The sequence below is a fragment of the Oryza sativa genome, chromosome 10 (genome assembly GCF_034140825.1).
Source record: "Oryza sativa Japonica Group chromosome 10, ASM3414082v1".
NCBI classification, from domain to species: domain Eukaryota; kingdom Viridiplantae; phylum Streptophyta; class Magnoliopsida; order Poales; family Poaceae; genus Oryza; species Oryza sativa.
The window spans coordinates 5,922,248-5,947,006 of NC_089044.1; the positions used below are offsets into that span (position 1 = coordinate 5,922,248).

The window sequence follows — 24,759 nt, forward strand, 5'->3', positions numbered from 1 at the left end:
GTGTGGTCCAACAAGATGAGATGGACCCAATACCAATTTCGGGCCCTGGGATTCACACTCCCCCACTTATATATTAGGTCCATTGCCCTTCCACAACTAATGTGGAACTATTATACAATTTTCTTGGTTCATTTAGGATGTGTTTTTGTTGGAGAGATATCCTTGGATGGGAGATGTTGACCCAACTTTTGAGTGTATTTGGTTGGTGAGCAAGGATTGATAGGGCGGTCAGGAGAGGGAATATTCCACGAAGATGTTGGATGAGTGCATGTGCTTCTGGTCAAATTGGGTAGATGAGGATATCCACCCTTACTAGTCTTGACTGTTAGTAATTAATCAGTGATAATTACTATATTTTGTTGTTAATTAGTAATTAACTTGTCAAAAATAGTGTTGATAAGATATAATTAGTCTATTTTATGGCCAATTAGTATAGTTTGGGGTAAGGTTAACGATAACTAACATATGTCATTGTTACTTAATAGTTTATTGTTTTCATTCTATTCACCCTCATTCATCTAACCATACAAAAACTAGATGGTTGTATCCACTCAACTAAACAAAATATGGATCACCATATCCCTCAAATATGGATCGCCATTATTGTATCCAACCTTGACCATCAACTAAAAGCACCCTCAGCTCATGAGCTACTCGCAAGCCAGCTCAAGATGGCTCGAGCAAACAAACCATGAGTTTTTCATCCAGCCCTAGGGCCGAGGTGAAATAACTTCTAAGTTAGGGGTCCTTGAACTTGTTTAGGCTTTGCTGGCAAGTGGTCTAGGTCATTTTGTTTGCTAGCAAGTTCATTGTCTTTCTATCCTTTTGTTTATTTTTGAGTTTTGTACTTTTTTTTCCTATTCTTTGATGAAATAATATGCAGTTCTCCTATGTATTCGAGAAAAAAGGTATAGAAGGAAAAAATCACTTGGTTTTGTTTTTGTGTTTTAACCACCAATCTGGATAAAACCCATCTCTCAACTTTCTCAAATTAGTTGATACTCATCCCTTATACTTCCATTATTCTTGTTGACAATGGTTTTCTTACCACTGTTGAACTAATCTAAATAAATTTGGGCAATCTACATTTCTAGCCCTTAAATTTTGCTCAATATCTACTTCTTATTCTAACCTAAAAAGCAGGTTATTTTTTGTCCCCAATTTTCTGAACTAGACAAAATAACCCCTCAGAGTATTTTTAAGTAGTTGTGTATAAAATGGAGGTGGTTATACTTGTTCATAATTTTATTTTGTTGACATATGTGTGACTTAATTAATTCACAAGCATTAAACTTACCTAATTAAAGTTCGCCTTAGCATAAAATTCACTATTGTACCAATCAAAATTACCATAAATGTGTTTAGGGTGTCATGGCCCCAACTTTTTAAACTGACACATATCTTGCTAAACTTTTCGTGTAAAGCAGGATGTGATGTTGAGTAGAACAGAACCATGGAAGAAGTAGTACTATATGTGGGACTAGCTGGATGATGATGTGACTCCATGGAATCCTTTCTTACTATAAAGTTGTAACGCACTAATTCCTAAAACTTAACATGCAAAGATGCCACATCATAACCCTTTAACAATTATTATATTTAAGCATCATGCAAGCATCTACGTTACCTGGATACTCCTCTCAGGCCTCGTATCCGTATCGGATACGAGGCCGGATACGGATACGTATCGGATACGCCCCGATACGTATCCCGTACATATCCTCTCTTTTCTTGATTTTCAAATAAATAAAAAAATTCCCGATACATCTCTGATATGTTCAAAACCTAAATCCATCGATCAAATCCCCAGCCTGCATCGAGCGAACCAAATTCCACAGTCCACACCACCAGCGCCGCCTCCCCAAGCCCTGATTCTGCTCGCTCTCTCCTGCGTGGCTGCGTCGTCGCCGGCTCGCCGCGTCAGCGCCACCGTCGTCCACCGTCGCCGGGCCGCGCCTCCGTCGTCCGCGGCCGCCACGCCGCGCTTCCGCCGTCGCCGGCTTGCCGCGTCGGCGCCACCGCCGTCCACTGTCGCCGGGCCACGCCTCCGCCATCCGCGGCCACAGCGCCGCGCTTCCGCCGTCGCCGGCTCGTCGCGTCGGCACCGGCGCCGCCGCCGTCCACCGTAGCCGGGCTGCGCCTCCGCCGTCTGCAGCCGTAGCGCCGGGCCTCTGCCGTCCGCTGTCGGCTCTGCCAGGCGCAGCTCTATCGTGAAGGGAAAGAACTCGATGAGCATTCTTCCTTTTTCTTTCATGTGAATGAGATCTTACACTCTCGATGGGCAAAAAATAGTACTCCCCTGCATTGCTTGGCACACTCACTAAACCCCAATAAAGTTCTAATTCATTTTGTTTTTTTTCCATATCTTGTAATAGTTGCTAGCAGCTTGATTTTTTTTTTACAATGTGTAGGTATTATTGTGAAACTTGGTCGGAGGATGTTCCAACTAGCCAAGGCTCTCATATGGATGCAGAGATTTTAGAAATGAGAAATAAATGTTTTAGAAGGTATTTCTCTGAGGATGACTTAAGAAGGATCAAACAACAGTTTGCAGATTTTTCATTGTCTGAGAGTGGGTTTAATTCCTTTGACTCAATTGAAGATAGAGCCCATAATGGAATCTGATGGTTGGTCGCTTGGTGTTGGCATGCTCTGCTCTGCTAATTGTCTAGTTTACTCTTCAATTTTTTTTGTATTTTTTAATATATATATATATATATTAATATATATATACGCGTATCCCCGTATCGCCGTATCTGGGTTACTGGGTAACATAGGCAAGCATATGCTATATTATCTATAATTTTATAAAAGCTTAACATGCAAAGATGCCACATCATTATCCACTAACAATTATTACATTTAAACATCATGCAAGCATGCTGTATTATCTATAACTCTATAAAAGCCTAACATGCAAAGATGCCATATCATCATTCACTAACAATTATTACATTTAAGTATTATGCAAGCACTCTATATTATCTATAACTTTATAGTTTATTAAATTTTAGAGATATAAAATGTAAGCATGTTAAATCATTCCACATAATTTACATAATATTTCAATATATCTCTCCATCATTTTTTTAATATTCTATATATCTATATAGTTTATCCTCACTTGGTTAAATATTATTTCTCTTTTCTCTCATTAAGCCATACCACATCAATTGTTTTAGCCCTTGGATATATGCATAAATTATCTTCCTTCTCTTGTTCTCTCATAAAGCCACATCATCTTACTTTTAAATTTGAATCATCATTCTATATACTATTTAAATTTAAATCATATCAACTTATGTAAACTTATGTTGTTTACGTTATCTTACACATTGTTTTTTACTTATTGTTATCATAGTAAACTCCCGCTGCAATGCACAGGGTTTCACCTAGGTAGTGATATGATCGCTACACCACAAAATCATTCTCAATACCAATTAGGAACTTTTTTTAAAAAAAAACCAATTAGGAACATATTTTGTCTAGTTTTGTAAGTTTATTGTTGCCGTCATCTAGTTTCGAAGTTGAGGGACAAAAATTAGACAACACAAGTTTAAGAGAGATATTGGAGAATTGGCTTGTAGGAATTGATGAAAAAACTAACAAATTTATGGGGCATTTGCTATATGTTGGACTCTATAACTTTGTAGAAATAATATGGTGTTGGACAAATCCTTATCTAAATAAAAAATGCAGATCCTTTTCATAGCAATGTTCTGATTTTGGTTTTAGGCACAACTACAAATATGTGATGATGACAGTGATCTTATACATCATATCGTAATTTAGAATGAACAGTTATACTTTTTTTTTTGTCAACTATGGATGGAGATTTATAAATAGGTTTCAACAATGTTGGATTTCTATTTCATATTAAAGGTCATTAGTTTGTGCATCGTATCCTATTCTTCCGTGCTATTTGTTGAGAGGATAGTATGTGCTCTTCTTTAAGAGAATGGTTTGTGCTCTTTATTGAGTGAATTTTAGAATAATTAGCTATAGTTAATTTGAAGCAAATGCTAGGATTTATATCCTTATCTTTAAAAAAAGTTTAAGAGAAAGATAAACTTTTTACTCATAGGAAAACATATACTTGCCGTATGGGCCGCACGAACAATATGCACGAGACGTTCGTAGTCTACCATTTTATACCGAAAATAAAAACGAAACGAGACGTATTCGCCCACAGTAACTGCCTGACGATGGGCCTCTTACGTCGTGTAAGCAACCGCAACGTTCGTCCCCCAAAACTACACCCACAGTCCCTGACCAATGGACTCCACCCATCCGGGAACCATCCGGGCCCACCATGTCAGTGACTGCCTACGACACCCCCCTCGGAGAAAAAATCCCTCGCACACGGATCGCCTCCGGCGAGGAGAACTAGTTGCTTTCTTCCACCTCGTCTCCTCCCCCCCCTCCCCTCTCTCTGAACCCGTCGCCCTCGCCTCCCCGTGGACCGCCCCCCGAGACGCCCCCCCTCCGCCGCGCCGCCCACCGGAGCGGGCGCGCATCGGACCCCCCTCCTAGCCCGCGGAGTTCACCGTCAGCCGGGCCACCGCGATGTCGCGCGGCGGCGGCGGGTGCTGCCCGTCGATGGATCTGATGCGGTCGGAGGCGATGCAGCTGGTGCAGGTCATCATCCCGGCGGAGTCCGCGCACCTCGCCGTCTCCTACCTCGGCGACCTCGGCCTCCTCCAGTTCAAAGACGTACGCACCGCTCGCTCGCTCGCTCGCTTTCGATTTCGATCCATTTTTGCGCCTCTGGACGGTGTGTTTCTCGATCGAGGGGGTGGGGGATTTGTTAGGGTTTGTGGCGTGGTGTTCCTCCTCCTCCCGCACGGATCTGGCGTGGATCCTCTAGGGTTTTGGGGCTCCGGTACCGTGATCGCCTAGCCAGAATGAGTAGGACGGTAATTAAGGTTTCTGATGCGCCAATTAGAGTCCAGGAGGTGAATGGATGGATGTGTGGATGCTATTTGTGAAATACGGTGGGAGTTTCGCAAATTGGTAGTGGTGATCGCAGAGTAGTTAGTTAGATGAGGTGATCTTAAGTGGCAGTTTAACATGGGCGATCCTGTTGCTAATTATAGGGTGACTCTTGATGAGCTAAAGATAGCAGGTAGGATGCTTCAAATTGTCGAAATGGTTAAAACAGTTTTGTGACAGTTGTACGAATTATTTTTCTGCTAAAAGGGATGTCTTGACAAAAACCAAATTGGAAACATTTCTGCAGAAAATTAATAATAATAATAAGAATTCCAACAGTTACTTTGCTATTACATTTTTCATATTCCATATTGATGTAAATCTTGTTAGTAGAGATCTTATATATTGTTTTCCCTAACTGATTTAAATGTTTTAGGTGATGCAAGATATATAGAATGATATGATGCTACGAATGAATATAAATATCCTTTCCAAAAGATCAATTGAAACACTAATGGTTTTCAAGTTAACAATTACCTAGTTTATGTCCCAATGATACATTTACAATACATTAAAAATTTGAGATAATGGTTTGACACATTTTTTTCTGGAAATCCTTTCATGGCAGTCCTATCATGTGAATAATAATAAGGAATCTAAGGCAAACTTACTTTATTGTTGCTACCAATAATACCTAAAACCTATGGGCACAGGGTACTGGAAACTGCTATTGGGTCATGCCATGCCTTTCTAGTTCTGTTGTATGGTGGTTTAGCCTGGATTGATCTGACATTTGTTTATTGCTTCAGCTTAATGCCGACAAAAGCCCATTCCAGCGGACTTATGCTTCCCAGGTACTCTTATCTTCTGTGTTTGTTTTGTCTTCTCTCTGATGTCATGCTGTGTTTTATGATCTTATATCTAGCTGGTTTATCAATAGAAACGATTGTTTGAATACCCAAAAAAGCTTGTAGTCTATTCTATTTTACCCAGTCATGAAAAAATGTTTTGGACATCGACATGGTTTAAAAATGAAGCTTTGACCACTATTTCCATTATAACATATTTATATTACTCAATAAAACTACATTACTCTGAAAATTTGAGACAAAAATACACATGATTTTCATACATCCAGCCTAAGTAAGTTTGGAAAAAAAAAGCCCAGAGCATGAAAAGTATAGTTGGATGCCAAAGTTTGGAAATTGCATGTCAAAAAGACATGTTTTCATGACCAGAGGGAATATATACTTCAGTGAGAGTGCTGTTGTTGGAAAGAGTACCTATTGTGAATGCCTAACTTTGAGCAAGTAATGAGAAGACTTATTTTGCTATCAATTTCTATCATCAATTCAATTTTTAAAACTAATTGTAAGATTTGACCCCTCTATATATTCCACTATGTCTATTTGCAATCAATTATGCACACACGAAATATGTCCACTTGAGGCACCCTAGACGTAATCGTCTTGTGCTGGTTGACATTTTTTAGATTAGTCTCTTGGGAATTGACTAACTCTTTTACTTTATGTTGTGTTGCAAATCTTAACATTTTGTTTTACAAATGCATGCTGTCCTATGAATATTTACCATCTTACTGTTCTGCCTATACTTTACACCCTGCAAAGATCAAGAGGTGTGGTGAAATGGCTCGCAAGTTGCGGTTTTTTAGGGAACAAATGTCAAAAGCTGCCATAGCAACTTCTACACAATTTTCAGGGACTTCTTTGGAAATTGATGATTTAGAGGTATTTAGCAAAGAACCATACACCATTATCTTGTGCAAATTGTGTATAATGAATTTTGCTCTAACCTTGTGAAACAAACAGGTCAAACTTGGAGAACTAGAAGTTGAGCTGACTGAAGTTAATGCAAATAATGACAAGTTACAGAGGACATACAACGAGCTGGTGGAGTACAACATTGTTCTGCAGAAGGTTTGATTCTAGCTAATAGCATCAATTCTTAGTTAGTGACAAGTGAAAAGAGCTAGGTTCTTAAAATTATCATTAGGTGGAACTCTGGAAAGCACAAAAAGGAAAAAAAAAGTGCATGCCAGTAAAATCTTGAATAAAGGAGAATTGTTCTGCTCATACCACTATTCGGTTCACATATTTATTTTAAACACGGAAAATTAGTAATATACACTCTCTTGCAATTTGTTCTTTTACATGTCTTGAAGTTTAGCAGCTGATCTTCGATTATAGGTAGAAAGCTACAAAGATAAAATATATAGTCACTGATGTGTCTTTCTCCAAAAACCATCTCATTATTTTGACAAGTTTTGGCACATGGTTCAATTTTTTTTTTGGGGTTCTCATTTTCTAAATCAAATCTTAACTTTGCCTAGAAGCAGGTCCCAGAGTGCTTTTGTGATGTAGTCCAAGGCTATTTCTCTTAACTACATGTTCCCACCCAGCCAGTTTGCGATGCCTTGTTTGCCTTACTATGAGTTTCCAGGCAGTCCTTGTCTCCTTTTCTCTTCCATGCGCGGATGTGCCTAGCCTTTAACCTAAGTATGTATCTTGTGATTTTTACTACACTGGATATTAGCTCGTTCTCTTTTATGATGGATCAAACTTGATGCTCCCTTTTGTGCTGCTTTTTGTACTTGCACATGTTCATGGTGAAGGATATTTTTCAACATTACTATAAATTCCTCCTTACTGTTTTATAGCACAATATACATAGTTAACCATACTTTAACCATTCTTGGACCACTTAGTACTGTGTTTTTGACTCTTGATATTTGCTTTCAGGCTGGTGAATTTTTCTATTCAGCTCAACGAAGTGCAACAGAACAACAGAGGGAAATGTCAGCAGATCAATCTGGCGATTCTTCTCTGGAGAGTCCTTTATTGCAGCAGGCATAAACCATAACTCTAGAAAGCAATATCTTAGATTTCTTTCTGTGTTCTCCTGGAGCCCCCCTTGATGGTCTTTTTCCTTATTTCAGGAAATGGTGACAGATCCATCAAAACAAGTGAAGCTTGGTTCCCTGAGCGGTCTTGTGCCGAAGGAAAAGGCTATGGCCTTTGAACGCATACTTTTCCGTGCTACTAGGGGTAACATGTTCCTTAGACAAGAACCTGTCGATGAAACTGTCACTGATCCATTATCTGGAGAAAAGGTCACTATCTCTAATATCCCTTCGCTGGAAATTTATGGAATATTTCTAATATTTTTTAATATTATCCTGTTTCCCATTTTTGTTTCTGCATTGAAGACAGCTGTAATCATTTCAATCATTTTAATGAGTGAAAGATGCACCTAATGAGCATACTATAGGGCACACTGTAAAAAGCTTAAGTGACATGTATCTGTAAAACATTAGTTTTACAAATTTATTTTTCCTGCTAGTTTTATTATTCTGAAGTTCAGTTGTTCTTTCTCTCTTTTGAATGCTTGTACTATATTGACAGGTCATTAAAAATGCATTTGTTATATTCTACTCTGGGGAGAGAGCAAAATCCAAGATTGTGAAAATATGTGATGCTTTTGGTGCCAACCGTTACCCATTTCCAGAAGATCTAGGCAAACAGCTGCAGACTATTCAGGAGGTATGACACGCCACACTTGTTGTCTTCATTTTGATCTTGTTGCAGTAGTTCTATGAGATTTTAATTTTCTTTTTGTGTCTCCAAAATGTAAGCTGTTTTTTTCTCATCTGAAAAATAGTTGATTGCTTGCTGTAGCCTGAAACTTGAAAGAATTTCATGCCAGATGATTCTTGATGTGGGAATTTCTTTATGTATTAATCTTTCATGTTGGATGAGATAGTTCCTCTTATTTTGTTTATTCACACTATTCATGCTTAAATTGATCTCTTTTTGTTTCCAACTGCATTTTTCAAAACATATGTTTTATAGCAATTGTATAATTTAAGTCAGAGTTATTGTCTGTTCTGAAATATTTGCAACTCTGTATTTTTATAGGTATCTGGAAAAATATCAGAGTTGAAGGCAACTATTGAAATAGGTTTAGCTCACCGTGACAGCATACTTAAAAATATTTCTTCCGAGTTTGAGCAATGGAACACCCTGGTAAGCTTGTATTATTCAAGATGTTTTCTGTAAATTCCCTACCCCACAAATTTTCAACCTATACTATTTGAATAACTTTTACGTCTGTATATTTTCTTTTGCTTGAATTTAAGTTCTTTTGTGTTTTTTATACAAATGTGCCAGGTAAAGAAAGAAAAAGCTATTTACCACACATTAAACATGTTGAGTCTTGATGTGACAAAGAAATGCTTGGTTGCTGAGGGATGGAGTCCGGTGTTTGCAACAAGTCAGGTAACCAGATGCACTCTCATCCTTCTGCACTTTTTTCTTTTGTCTATTGACACATTTTTAGTTTTCTATCTGTTTTCTGGTTTTCATTTTCTTTATTTCAGATCCAAGATGCACTTCAGCGTGCTACTGTTGATAGCAAATCCCAAGTTGGTTCAATTTTCCAAGTTCTCAACACACAAGAATCTCCTCCAACATTTTTCCAGACAAATAAATTTACTTCTGCATTCCAGGAGATTGTGGATGCCTATGGGTAAGCTCAAGAAGCATAGTGCTGAGACACTTACTCTTATCTATTCCATGATTTGGATGATTTATTTTGTCTTTATATTTTTCTTAAAAAATATTTTAGCTTTTTATAATACATTTCTTGATTCCTTAGAGCTATTGTGTATCGTTGCTGTTTATTTCAGGGGTGCAGTTTCCACACATAAATCAATCCTAAATGTTATAATTCATGATACACTCATAGTAAACATCTCAAAACCATTGTAGGTTGCAATTTTTTTGCTTGTCATTTTGGCAACTTTTGCTTTGTACTTTTAAAAATGTTCTTTATTAACTTGCATGCTACATGAAGTACATAATGAGCATATACAGATATAAACGGATTATAAATGTGTTGTGAGTTGTGACTTTAAGTTATAAAATCTATGCCAATACAAATTCTGCTAAAAATGTGAATTATTCTGATGTGGTATTATTATAATTAAAGAGATAGCTAGTTTTAAATAATGAGTTGTGAGTTGTGACTATAAATAAAGTAAATTTTTACCTTAAACTAATATTTTTAGTTTTACTCCTTAGTCATCAAAGAAAGATATTCATGGCTTATTAGCAGCTACCAAGAAAAAAAAATTAGTTCTTTTACAATACTACCCTTTGAACTCACCTCCATTGGGAATTTGGGATCATAACTTGCTGTATTGAATACCTGGTGTTGTTTACTTATTAAGAAGTGCATAATAGGGGCCTAAGTGGCCAAATCCAAACAAAGTTTTGTGTACTAAGGCCCTGATTGGTACAGCTCCAGCTCCAGCTCTAGTTCCACCTCTCTTGGAGCTGGAGCTCAGCCAAACAGTTTCAGCTCCACCTAAAATGGGAGCGGAGCTAGGTGGAGTGCTCTCACAAAATGAACTAGAGATGTGGAGCTGGGTTTTGGCTGCTCTACAACTCCACTCCAGACCCAATTCCTGGAGCTAAATTTTGGAGTTGGGGCTCTACCAAACAGGGCCTAAGTGAGAGGCCCCCAAACAACTTCACTCCTTACAGGAGGGAGTATATGATAGCATAAAGGACTCAAATCATGTACTATACATTGTTTGTATACTAATATTATGTTAAAACATTGGCTGCAGGATTGCCAAGTATCAAGAAGCGAATCCTGGTGTCTTTACCATTGTAACATTTCCTTTCTTATTTGCTATCATGTTCGGAGACTGGGGCCATGGAATTTGTTTACTACTTGCAACACTGTACCTCATAATCAGAGAGAAGAAGCTAGCTTCACAGGTTCTCTTGACAGCCTTCATTATAATTTTATTACTGTGGATGTCACTGTTACTATTACCCTGTTGAAATTATCTTAGGGATTATATATACTCCCCTAAAGATTAATTAATTAAGCCTAAAGAGAAAGATTAACTACAAGAAGACATTCCATTGCTCCTTTATTTTCTGTCAGTTTTGGATGCATACGTATCCTGGAACTTAGTTTCTAATAACTTTGAATTTGGCTTTCCAGAAACTGGATGATATAATGGATATGATGTTTGGTGGTCGCTACGTGATTTTGATGATGTCACTCTTTTCAATTTACACTGGGTTGATATACAACGAATTTTTCTCAGTCCCATTTGAACTCTTTGGTAAATCTGCCTATGCGTGCCGTGATCCTTCTTGTGGGTAAGGAGCTTTTGAACTGCTAATTTGCAAACCTTATTTGATGCCTTTCTAAAATTTAATGTTCTGCCATTGTTTTATAGAGATGCTACTACAGAAGGATTAATTAAGGTGAGGCCAGCATATTCGTTTGGCGTCGATCCTGTATGGCATGGTAGCCGCAGTGAGCTGCCTTTTCTTAACTCCTTGAAGATGAAGCTGTCTATTCTTATTGGAGTTGCACAAATGAACCTTGGAATAATGATGAGTTACTTTAACGCAAAGTTTTTCAGAAATGCTATTAATGTTTGGTAAGTAAGAATCTTCTATGGAATATGCCATGATTGAGTTGTATGACAATAAGATTACATATGATACATGATATTTTTTTAGAACTATTATATTGTTTTACTTAAAACAGTAGGCCATTCTCATTCAGTTGTGTAACTATGTAACAGGTATCAGTTTATTCCTCAGCTGATATTCTTGAACAGCTTATTTGGTTACCTTTCACTCCTCATCATTATTAAGTGGTGCACGGGCTCAAAAGCTGACCTTTACCATGTGATGATATATATGTTCCTGAGTCCAACTGATGATCTTGGGGAGAACGAGCTATTTCCTGGGCAGAAACTAGTGCAGGTTTGGCCATAATCATTTTTTGCTGCTATATGTTGATTGTGTTGTACATGCACACCGTATTCTGAACATTTTCTTAATTTCTTATAGCTTGTACTACTTCTGCTTGCTCTGGTTTCTGTGCCTTGGATGCTGATTCCGAAACCATTTTTCCTGAAGAAGCAACATGAGCAGGTATGTGTTTGCTTGTCTCAGTTGTGTTCTTAACTGACTTCCCACCAGAGTTTATAAATACCCGGCTTAATTTCTGTTTTTGCTCTGTATTAGAGGCACCAAGGCCAGCAGTACACCATGCTTCAGGCCACTGATGAATCAGTGACAGAGCTAGAAGAACACCAGGATGACCCTCACCACCATGAGGAGTTTGAATTCAGTGAAGTCTTTGTTCACCAGCTGATCCACACAATTGAGTTTGTGCTCGGTGCAGTCTCAAATACAGCCTCTTACCTTCGTCTTTGGGCTCTTAGGTACCTCTGAACTTACATGATACATAACAATGCCACCTCTTAATGTCACATGGAAGAAATTGACGGTTGAGTAATTCTATTGTTCGTGCAGTCTTGCACACTCGGAGCTGTCCACTGTCTTCTACGAGAAAGTTCTTGTTCTATCATGGGGGTAGGCTGCTCTCTATTCTACTGTTCCTTTTCTCTCTCACACAAGTTCGTGCGCGCACACATGCTGACTTGCTTGCTTTCTCTGCAGGTACAATAACATTTTCATCCTGATCATTGGAGCAGTGATCTTTCTCTTTGCCACTATTGGTGTCTTACTTGTGATGGAGACCCTAAGTGCATTCTTGCATGCTCTGAGGCTCCACTGGGTGGAGTTCCAGAACAAGTTTTACGAGGGTGATGGATACAAGTTTGTACCCTTTGCTTTCGCATCAATCATCGAGGAGGAAGATTGAATCTGAATTGTTGTATGTAATCTAGAATGTAAAATCGTAAGAGTCCTTCCCTTGAATAATCATTGTTTATCACCATTGGTGAAGATTCAGAAAACCCCAGTTCGTTGTGTCTGAGCAGGGGATGCCAAATCATTCTTTTTTGCCTACACGATTAGCCATGCTAGGTTATTCTGTATATTATGATCTGTTATTACTTTGAGCGGTGACAGGAGCGGCTGGGACGAAGTTGCAAATAAGTCTAGTGCATAGCATAACTGCCTTTTTACATGGTGCTATGTTAATAAAAGTTCTGTACTCATGGCTGTGACACGAGTGATGTGTCTTTTGAATTACACTTGTGGAAATAAATAAGTTCCATTCTTTGTGATTATTATTTCATTGTAGTGGTTTATCATCCATTGACCGTGAAGCTAAAGTACTAGGACTCTGGATTTCACTAGAAATTTGGCGCACCTGTTGGTGCGCCTGTTAGATTTAGCCCGTTTTGTATTATTTAGAGTTAATATATAATGAGCTTTATGAAAATCATTGTAAATCTTGTAAAAAATTATACATTTTATTTAAATTTCAGCAAATAGCTTATATTTATGTGTTATTTTTTGTTGTTAAAAATATTATTATTTTTCTTTCAAACTATAAATACCATACCTTCCACTGTGTTTGTAGTTCTACTTTGTGATTATATTTCAACTTCTATTGTACTTCCACTGTGCTTTTTATGGAATTAATTCAGCTCCCATTGAATTTCTACCAAGACTTGGAAGAAACACTTGATGGGTTATTAATTTGTAACTTAACATGTATAATAGTAGATTTGTTGAATTGAAAAACCTCAAGATTCCCTTTGCTAGCTCTCATGAGTCTAAATCTTGGGGTTGGATCGATTGGGGCACCTTCCATATTCTGGCTCCCATCGGATGGCCTATTCAGCCAAAGAAAAAGCCAAATTTTGAATTTTTAAACTTAATTTTGACATTGATTTTAAGATATTTTCAACGTAGTTTCTTTTTCAGCATTGGCTTTTAAGTCACCGAGAACACACATATAAAAGTTTTACCTACAAATTTATTTTTATTTTCTAATAAGCCGTTTTGGCTTATTAAAAGAAAAGCCAAACGATGGGGCCCTCTTATTGGAGCTAGTGACATTCTTATTGGAGCTAGTGACATTCTTCTAGATCGCATCTGTTGCCATTTTATATATGTAGATCTCCTTCATAATACAATAGCAAAACACTAAATAGTAAAATAATTAGTGAAGGGAATTTAGCTTCCAACTTAACCTATGATAAATCGAGGTTTTCTCATTATCCCTGAGAACCAGAAATCTTGATATTTCCCGTATTAAACATATTCTATTTTTTCGCATGAAAGATACATTATAATTTTCAATAGATTTTTTTAGTGATGTATGGAACATAGAGAGTTTAGTTTATCTTCATACATACAGTGTTGGATTCATTTTGTTTCTTTCATCATCTCTAACGTAAAGAAGTAGATAAAAATAGCTTCTATATGTATGTGATTTATTAGATGTGATATTAGTAATTTTCTAGACATATTACTTAAGCAACTAAAAAAATATATAGCGCAATATTTTTTTTTCTTTTGATATTCTTTTGTCCACTTCAATTGGGAACTTAGTAGAAGTTGATGGGGATGTGTTGTTGTTGTTGAAGTCAAAGAAAGGAAGAAGTGCGAGAGAAGAGTATTTGAGACTTTTAGCCTAGAACCCTCTAGAAGTTTGTGCTCTCAAAAGATTTTTTTTTTCATATATGATCTTATTTACCTGCAAATTTAGAGGTGCCAAGTGGTCCAATAGGCTTGCAGGAAACCTGCCAGCTTTAGATTAGTAGATTTATTGCAGATGAACCTTATGTGCAAGAATCGTTTGTCGACTAGACTGAAAAGATATCAGAGTAAAATGTATTCCTTCCATTTCAAAATATAGAAAGTTGGATAATTTTAGAACGAAGGTAGTAATTGTGATTCTCACAAAATGGGTAGAAATTCTTCTGCAATCAAAACTATTTTTTTTAAAGAAAAAAAAATCATTTTTACTCCCTCAAACTAATTCGATGGATCACTTAACTCCCTGAACATTTTATCCCCCAAATTATTAAAAATGGTTTGTTTTACTAGAACTACTATTAGAGCGCACTTCGTTCCTAGTATTCCGTTCACATTATTATCGGAGTAAACGATTTACTTTAATAATAAAAACAACTTCCCTGCTTCCTATTACACCCCATGTCTCGTCATCTTGCTTCTAGTATTATCGGAGTAAATGATTTACTTCGATAAAAACAAGTTACCTCCTTATTGTATTTTTTCCCGTACCCAACTTAACACTCGCCCCCACTTTATTTTTTCCTTTTTTTTATCTGAATCGATCCACCATCCCAGCGCACAGATCGGTGATGCACCATGGAGTAGGACGACGACACCGTGGCGGTTGATGGCAGTGGCTAGCGGCGGTTGAGGCGAAGGCGCTGCTTCGGGCCTCGCAGTCGGACGCCGGTCAGCACCTTAACTAGCAAGGAGGTGCTAAGAGCAACAACCGACGACTGCTCCACGTCGGCGACATTGACAAAACAAGCAAGTGAGGAAATGACACTCTGATTTGCATCTGCATACTATCCTTCACCTTCACGCATGAAGCTCCAATTTTTTTTTTACAAATCAAATTAATGTGCAATCTCCAATATTACTTGATTTGAATTGATGAGCTACTCAGGTCCTACATTTGCACATCGTGCTTCATGTGGCTGGGTGCAGAGGATAGGGTGGAGTCCGCCGTGATGGAGGTTGTTTGCTACTTTTCCTTTGCTCGTCGTCTCTATGACATGAACAAGAATGCTTTTTGCATTTTTTTTTGCTTGCTAGATGAAGGATGGCTGCTACTGCGCAACGTCGAGCCCATCTCTATACCACGCTGCTACATACTTCCATGATTCCATCATTGACTACAGCTCACCACCCGGTTGCCCTCTCTACTACCAATCACAAGAGACAGATCAACCTCTTTATCCTTATTGCAAGGTCTAGCAAAGCCACCAGGATCCCTGTTTCACGATGGATTTTTGGCTGAATCATTTTTTTCCTTTTTGGTTTGATTCACTTGAGAGTAATTTTATCACTTGTGCGTGATTGTGCCTGTAATTTTTTTTCATTTGTACGGCCATTTTGTGATACAGATTAACAATATTCTCAGTATTAGTTTTTACTCCTATACTGTGACATCAGTAAACATATTACTACACAGTGACTACGAGATCATGGGCTATATCGAGAGGAACATGGTAATTGTTTTATTCGTAGACCACAAAATCTAAATAATATTTATAACATTGGTAAAATAATTTACTACTCTCTCTGTCCCTAAATATAGGGGATTTTGGTTGGAAGTGACGTATTCTACTACTATAAATCTGGACAGTGCACATGTCCAGATTCATAGTACTAGGATACGTCCCATCCGTCCAAAAATCATTTATATTTTGGAACGGAGGGAGTAGCGTTCTAAGCTGGTAGTAATTTTTTACGACCATCTAGGAATGGTGCCGTATGATGTGGGAGTATTCATGCAAGTAAATTTGTTACTTTTGAATGAGTAGATGATGGAGGCTGGGAGTAATGGAAAACTCCACAGAGTAAATTCGTTACTTTTTTGAAACGTGGGAGACACTAGAAAAATAGAAAACTTGGAAAGAAAAACTAGACGGTAAATATTTTACTAAAATGCGAAAACAGAAAAATTGGAGAGAAGAAACCGAAAAGGAAAAGGTGGGGTGGTAAAAAAGAGGAAAACCGGAAGGAGGGAGCGTTGTGTGGCGCTCGAACTAATATACTGTGCGCAGCACGTGGATGAGCGCTACCGTCATTTTACTCCTTAATAACAATTCTCTCTTTTTGTTACTCTTTGTATAAGTTTTATTTTAAGCTGAAATTTATTAGACCATGGATGGCACAATTACCAAAGTTCAAAAATATTTTGAAATTTTTCATGGCGTTTGCTCGAACTATAAAATTTTGATGTTTAAATCAGTTTGAAGTGCTTTCAACATATGTAAATAGTGAGAAGAAAAAAAAATCAAAGAAGAATGTTGATACGTAAGTTGTGGATGCATCTATATTCTACCAAAATTTCAATGCAAAATATGACTTATACAGTGAGAACTGAAGAAGATGAATAGAGTTAATGGGGTTAAGTGAACCGTTTTCAGTAGTTCGGGTGTAAAATGAAAAAAAATGAATAATTTAGGGGGGGGGGGGTTAAGTGCTCCAGTGAAATAGTTCGGGGGAGTAAAATGGTGAGGCCATAATCATGGCCACTTTATATATTATCAACCTAAGTTGCAAGCTATGTAAAAATTGCATGTTATATATTTGAACAAATATTGTTGCATCGACTTTTTATGTTCTCGTTTGTAAAAGTTTTTGTTTGGTAAAGGGAAAGAGACCGAGCGTGGGAAATGCACGGATGATCAAAGCAATTGATTGAGAACCAAACCTATACTTTTCCCAAGTCTACTCCTATATCATTACGTCACTTTTGATCAATAGAAAACAAAAGATGAAATTCTGCACGTTTTGGATTCGGATTTGGACCCCCTGACAGCATCATCTTCAAACGGACTAGTCACTATCTAGAAGGGTTTTCGGGGGCCATGAGTACTTGTTAGAAAGCTTAAGGAGTCTACTTTTAGATGGTTCTAGTTCCACGTATTCCTCATAATCAGTCGGAAATTTGCAAAACAAGTCAAGCACATCTTCCAGTTCGAGTCTGATTTAGTCCTTGGGTCTTATAATTGTTTCGTGGGCTAAGCCTAAGAGGAGGACGGCCTAAGGCTAACCCTGGAATGTTCGTAATCATATTTTTCTAGTAGCTGTCATAGTTTAGAGTTGGGTTTTACTTAGATTATTTTGCCAAATGCAGTTTCGCCACTAGTTCGGTACGTAAAATCCCAACTTTGAGTGCTAAGTCATTTATTTGCAATTGAGTTGCAATCTACCTAGCTCTTGCTTTTGTTCTTCGATTCACATGTAGGGATTAACCTTCTTGGCAAGTGTTGACAGCTGTTAAATGCCAAATTTACGCCGTCAATACCTGCATAAATCTAAAAGTATAAAACATTCAATATAGTGGTAGGGTTTATTTCTTATAGTTTCCACGAGTGTTGGTGTATATTTGGATGCAGGTGACAAACTACCAAAGTTGAGACAAAAGATACATAAAGAAGGAGGTGAATTGAACTTCCATATTCAAGCCTATGGAGTTTTGAGCCCACAAACCTAACGAAACACATTCAAATGGGTCCATCCACCATACATATGGGCTGAGGGATTCTTCACCAGAGCCTACGAGAAAGATCGGGGCCAAATGAGCCGGCAAGGGATTCTTATTCCGTGATGAACAATTGTCATTTGAGATTATCAGTTTTAATTCCGCTAAAAGTTTTGGTTTTTGGGTACTACAACCACTCACCCCCCTCTGGTTGGCTTAGTTTTTGCTGTTCGATCCTACAAGTGGTATTAGAGCCTTGTTTTCTTCTTTGTATTTTAATCGATCTAGAGTTTTAGCCATGGCTAAGAAGTTTTCAACTAAGCCACATGTTTTCGACGGATTGGATTTTTCTTATTGGTGTGACAAGATGCAATCCTACATTGGAGCAGGATACCTGCAGGTACCCCTCACACTCCACTCCACTCCGGCTAATTCCTCCACCTAACCACGCCGGCAGTGCTTCACTGCCGTTTGCATCCCTTCCTCATGTGTGTTTTTCTCTTTTTTTTTGCTTGATGATTTCCGTGCTGATTTTTTCTCCGGCTTATATGGATGGTATTGATTCCCATGTTTCATCCTCTTGAATTCCCCCAATTCCACGGGTACCAGCTACCAGGAACCACACACCATGCAGCAGATACCATACTGTTACCAGGTACCAGGTACCATAGGTACCATACACCATGGAGCTGGCACCATACTGGTACTAGGTATCAGGTATCATGTACCAGCCTATGTTGTGCTGTGCTGCTCCGGCTGCTGAGGAGCGACATCAGCGACAAGGTATCGCGTGCACGGTTCCGAGGAGAAATCGGATAGGTATCGTGCCTCTGGTATGTGGTACCAGGTACCAGGAGTGAGCACACGTGGAATCTCATCTTTACAGAAGAAAGGAAAGGGAGGAGTCACTTAAAGTATCCTGTAGCAATGAGGTCCCGTTGTGTAGCTGCCCTCGAATTAGTAAGGCTTTAATTAAGAGAGCAGCTACAAAACGGGATCCCGTTGTAACGGGATAGTTTAAGTGACTTCTCCCCGCTTCCACGTGCACTCCATCTTGATATCTAGTACCTTGGGTATCAGTTGGTACATGGTACTTGGTACCTTTGGTACCTGATACCTGGTACCGGCTGGTACCTGGTATCTAGTACCATGATACCTGGTACCAGGTACCTGGTACCCGTGATACCTGGTACCTGGTACCCATGATACCTGGTACTTGGGTAGCCTGGAGGAGGAGGAGGCGGTGGCGAATCCGGTGGTCGGCGAGGCAGAGTGTGGAGGAGGAGGCAGCGGCGAATCCGATAGTCGTCGAGGTGGAACAGCCGATGAGAAGACCAACGAGGGCGGGAAGCCAGAGCAGCGCGGTAAGGGAGGCGAGCTTGAGGGCGACCCTTGCCGAGGCCGCGCCGTCATCGTCCTCCTCGGCGGCCGGGGTCCTGAGCCGACAGGAGAAGCTCCCGCCAGGGAACGCCTTCCCCGGCGCCAGCAGCGGCCTCCGTGTCCCGCTACCACTCTCCCTCTTGTTCACCGCACCCGTCGCCGAGCTTCTCGTCGTCGCCTCGACCCCCGCGGAGGTGGGGCAACGGCGACAGGGACAACGGCAGGCACCGGCTCCGACGAGCGTCCTCCACGCCCAATGCGCCACCCCACACAGCTAGCCACCATCGTCGTCTTTGTGCTGGTAGTCACAGAGAGAGAGAGGGAGAAGGAAGGGGAAGAGACAAAGAAGAGGATAAGAATGCTAGATATTTAGTGGTAATAGTTGTCCCATTGCAACGGAAGCCCGTAGTGTAGGTTTTCTGTTAACTAATCATAAAATCAACTATACGGCCTTCCGTTACAACGGGACAAATTAAATGCGGGATTAAATAGCGTAACCGGCTAAGAGCGATTAATTAGTGTGACCGTTATAATCTTTTTCCGACAGCATTATCCCTTTGTCCGCTCCATCCCCCCACACCCGTGGCTCCTTTAGAAACGTGCGGCGCTCCGAGCTATTTCATCGTCGCCCACGTTGGTGGTTCTCTGGCTGCTTCCACCGTCCCCATCGTCGTCCCCATGCGTGGCGGCGCTCCGTCGCCAGTGACCTCCTTCTCATCCCCTCTACATCATAGGTATTGCGAGAATTCCACCTTATGCGTGTTCTTTTTTTTTCTGTTTTTTCTTAATGATTTCCTTGCTATTTTTTCTCTGCGTTACATGGATAGCATCGATTCCCCTGTCCCATCTCCATTCTCTTGAATCCCCCAATTTCACAGTTTCAATTTTTTTTGTTACCTCTATGTTTTCTAAGGTTTTACAAGGGTTGGTATTAGATGTTTTGGGGTTGATACGGTTGATTTGGGGACAATCACTACTGAGTAGGACGCGACTATAGGGACCGTATGCACTCATTAGTGCTAACCAACGACCATCCTTTTTTTTTTACCAAAAATAATACAGTGTGTATCCACTCGTTACCCTTCTTACTAAAAGTAGTAGCACCTGCCACTTGCATCCTCATTACCCATCTAAATTTCAAATAAAATTTTCTCTTAAATTACTTATCTGATCTATAATCCGATTATACCGTTGTGTTCATTGCAATTAAATCTGTATAAAAAGATCTTACATGATTATATTATAATAAAAAAATATTTATGTTTGTAAATTACTTTTATTATATACTAAGTTACTTTTATCATATATATAAATTACTTTTAGATTTGATTAAATTACTTCCTATACATTCATAATGCTATGAGGTGATTACTTTTATTATTGGTTTTAGTCAATTCCATAATTTGTGCTATTAATTTAGTTTCTAGATAGAGTTATGTTTTTATCCCAACAACGGATTTACTTCTAATGTCATGGCAAAGTTACTTTCTTTTTGTTTAAGTTACTTCTATAATATATGTAAATTACTGTTAGACTTTATTGAATTTACTGTTATATATCTAAGAAGTAATTTAGTGAAATCTAAAAGCAATTTAGATATATTATAAAAGTAATTTGTAATTTTTCATTGTAACATAATTATGTGAGATCTTGTTGATTTAATTACAACGAACGCAATGGTGTAATCGGATTGTAGATCGGATAAGTAATTTGAGAGAAAATTTTATAAGAAGGGAAAAAAGACATGGATGCCTAACACTCAGATGCCTCTCTCAGGCCTCTCTCAAATTCTAAACTCTGATGTTTCTCGACTAAATCAGATGGCTGCGCCTAGTGTCGCTGCATAAGACCAGATCGACAGACCTCTCGTTATAGATTTTACGTACTGAGTAACTATCCATACGTTCAGTTAATTTTGTGTGAATTCAAATAGCATATATACGAATAAACGAATAGTAGTGACAGTTATCTAAAATGGTAAATTTGTAATGGCATAAATCCAATTAATCTTTTCTTTAGAAATGACGCCATGACAAGAGAGACAAATACCCATGTGCAGTGCTTGAAGATTTGACGCCTAAATGGGGAGATGCAGGGATCGAATGGCCTCACCAGTCAACCAATTCAGCGTGCAGCTGGTAAGTTTTTTTTCTAATGTAGAACTACCTCCATTCCATAATATAGGTAGAATGAGTACTATGGATTTAGACCGTGCTGACAAGATTTATAATATTAGAAAAATATGTCTTCTATATTAGGTAACTATATTTTAAATTTTGTTAAGATTCATGCTACTACGACCTACTATCATCTGTCCATTGTTGGGGAGGGGAGTGGTGGCGATGCGCCGGCTCTTGGCCTCCGTCCTGCTTTGTGTGGCTGGTTCGCGCGTGGAATATGGAAACGGTCGAGGAAGCGATCTGTTACAACATCTGTACCATCTGCTGGTTGGAGGTTCGGCTAAAGTTGGGCTGGGCTTTGATTTGTCCCATTAGAACAGGGCATGGGGCTTCCAGTTCCGGTGCTGGCTGGATGGCTTGTCTACCTATCGGGAGACTGCCCACGCTCGGTCGACCGGCGCCAGCCGCCTGGATCGGTCGCTCCCCACACGTGTCTTCCACATTAGGCCCCACCACGTGTCCCTATCCACCTGCCACTTATCCGCACATAACTCTATTAAAAAAAACCACATATTTTAAAAACTCTCTATTAAGAAAATTTGGTTTATTTTTTTTCCACCAAAAAATATTTCACCTAGTGTACTCACAATGTTTTACTATGTAATATGTATAGATCTAATGTTGCAGTGAACGAAACATTTCATTGTAACAAAAAACCCACATATTTTAGAAACCCCCTATTAAGGGAATTTGATTTATTTTTTTTCCACCGAAAAATGTTTCACCTAGTGTACTCACAATGTTTCACTATGTATAGATCTAATGTTGCAGTGAACTGAAACATTCTTTTTCTATTTGCTGAAATATTGTTTTTATATAAGGTGAAACAAGACTCGATTTAAACGAGTGAAACATTTTCGATTTACTTAGTGAAACAATTTCGATATATCTGGTGGAAAATCGTGCAACATTTAAAAATAATTCAACAATAAGCTAAAATTTTTTTCGTCGGAATATATCCATGTGTGGTCTTGTTTTGAAGATTTAATTGCAACGAATTTAATGGTGCAATCGGATCATGATTTGGATAAGTAATTTAAGAGAAAAATCAGTTTAAAATAGTTTTGCACGTAAATCGGGCGCTGACGTCATGCTGACGTCAACGCCCGATTTTAACTTGCTCCCATCGGACGCCCGACGGAGAGTCACGTACATACCTATCGTCCAAGAAAAATTGGGATGACGTGGAATATTGGGAATAGGATGAAAAATACCATTAACTATATTAGGTGGAGATAAATTGTATCGGTTATTATATAGATTCTTCATATTGTTTCAATTATTGTAAGTATGGTTCCCCGAAAAAAAAATTATTGTAAGTATGGTAATTGAGTGTATGGTTTCTGTTCTTTAGGACCTGGACGACAGGGCAGATCCGAGTTACAGTTGCAGAAATAAAGCCAAGGCGCCAATTAATTTTGAGAGTTGTTTTGTCATGTTAATTTAGAGGTTGACGATGTGCTTCCAAGATGTTAAGTATGTAACTTCTACTATTGTACATTAATATGGCGAAAAGGAAAATTGATGCAGTTATTGAGAGACTGAAAGTTTGAAATTGTTCACGAGCGAAAGATTTCCTCCACATATGCGCAATGCACAGATCCTCTTGTTAGAAAGACCATGTTTATCTCTTCCAATCTCGTTTCGTCTCCAATTTGGTTTGATCTCAGCAATTTGCATATATGTGTAGGATCGAAACACAAGAACTAAGCCAACCAGAGGGGGGTGAATGGTTAATATACCCAAAAACCGAAAATTTTTAGCGGAAATAAAAATTACCCTCGAAATCGATGGAGATCGGTCTGACCGGAGTAGATTAGCCGGTCTGACCGAAGCGTAGCCGCCGGTCTGACCAGTGATGATCTACCGGTCTGACCGCCGAGATCGCCTGCCGCTCGCTGTCGCCGCCGCCGGTCTGACCGCCGTGCTCCCGCCGGTCTGACCGCCGCAATGCCGTTGGTCTAACCGCCGGTGAGTTGCCGGTTAGACCGCCGAAACCCGGTGAAACACAAATCGAAGAACTCTTAAAGTAGATGACGACTTTATTACTTCTCTCTGTATTTACAAAGTGCACCAACAGCACTCCTTACAAAAATTTCGACTAAACTCGAAACCCTAACTCAAAGCTTAACTAAATTGCTCTCTAAGCGATACCGGGAAGCCTCACGCTCCCCCTCTATTTATACATGAGGTAGGCAGCCTAAAGCCACGAACCAAACTCATACTAGGAGTCCTAAACACCTTAGCAAACCACGAACAAGATCCAAACCACTTAACCTAGTGAGATGATCAAAACCAACATGTCCAAGTCTACAATGCCAAAACATCACATCTTTATCAAACTTAGCAACCAAACATGTTATCACAGGTCAAACAGAATTTTCAAAATTAGCTTTAAACACTCTTCCATAGCGAGAAATATTCAGCACAATCACCACGAGAATCAAAAACTTTACTTCCAGTTTTCTTAAAGTGAACTTCAAACTCTTCATCAACAATTTGTGAAACCGAAAGCAAATTGTACTTTAAATCCTCAACCAAAGCTGCATTCTTCAATTCAAATTTTTCATTTACCTTAACCAAACCTGTAGCGACAACGGCACTAGTAGAAGCATCGGCAAAGACAATTGTTTCAGTCTTGGATGCCTTCTTGAGGGAGGAGAACCAATTTTTATCACCGGTCATGTGCCGCGAACAACCGGAATCCACGATCCACACGTTCTTATTCCTTGCCACCAAAGCCTACACACAAGCAGAAGTCGAAGCCTCAGTACTGGGGTTAGATAATAAAAATTTAGGAATCCAGTACTGAGACACACGACCAGAAGATCCAATAGGCATATATCCACGTGCAAAATCAATTTTAGAATTTTCAGAAAAATTCCTCCGAGGCTGGTCTGACCGAAGAACAGTGGCCGGTCTGACCGCCTCTGTACCGCCGGTCTGACCGGTGTCCGGTCTGACCGATGCACTGCAGCCGGTCTGACCGGTCGCTGGTCTGACCGCGGAACCCACTACGGTCTGACCGGTTTCCTCGAGGGAAAACCCGATTTTTGCCACTTTGATTTTGCAAAAGCAATCTCTCTCTCCTTTTTCTGTTTATGAGCTAATCTGAAACAAAAATCAACAATATGTCCATCTTTTCCATAAAAAGAACAAGTGTATTTTTTACGTTGTTTAGATACATTGTTAAAACTTGAAGATTTAGCAACACATGCAGAAACAGGAGGTTTTGCATGCACAACATTGGATTTTAAAG

General features: G+C 39.1%; 1 protein-coding gene and 1 long non-coding RNA gene across 2 annotated transcripts; both read left to right on the forward strand.

Annotated features, from left to right (window-relative positions):
- The first annotated feature begins 4,471 nt into the window (after positions 1–4,471).
- LOC4348218 (V-type proton ATPase subunit a3) lies at positions 4,472–13,024 on the forward strand. The gene is made up of 18 exons (XM_015758994.3): positions 4,472–4,713; positions 5,742–5,786; positions 6,561–6,680; positions 6,762–6,869; positions 7,692–7,799; positions 7,889–8,062; positions 8,355–8,492; positions 8,868–8,975; positions 9,120–9,227; positions 9,329–9,477; positions 10,583–10,736; positions 10,969–11,129; positions 11,210–11,416; positions 11,564–11,747; positions 11,835–11,918; positions 12,012–12,211; positions 12,303–12,362; positions 12,450–13,024. Exons 1-18 carry the CDS (start codon positions 4,567–4,569, stop codon positions 12,652–12,654), a joined length of 2,460 nt encoding a protein of 819 aa, XP_015614480.1. The 5' UTR covers positions 4,472–4,566; the 3' UTR covers positions 12,655–13,024.
- Positions 13,025–19,892: 6,868 nt separating this feature from the next.
- On the forward strand, positions 19,893–23,055 carry LOC136353787 (uncharacterized). The gene is made up of 3 exons (XR_010737219.1): positions 19,893–20,054; positions 21,340–21,458; positions 22,855–23,055. It is a non-coding gene; the product is annotated as an uncharacterized lncRNA (long non-coding RNA).
- The last annotated feature ends 1,704 nt before the right edge of the window (positions 23,056–24,759 follow it).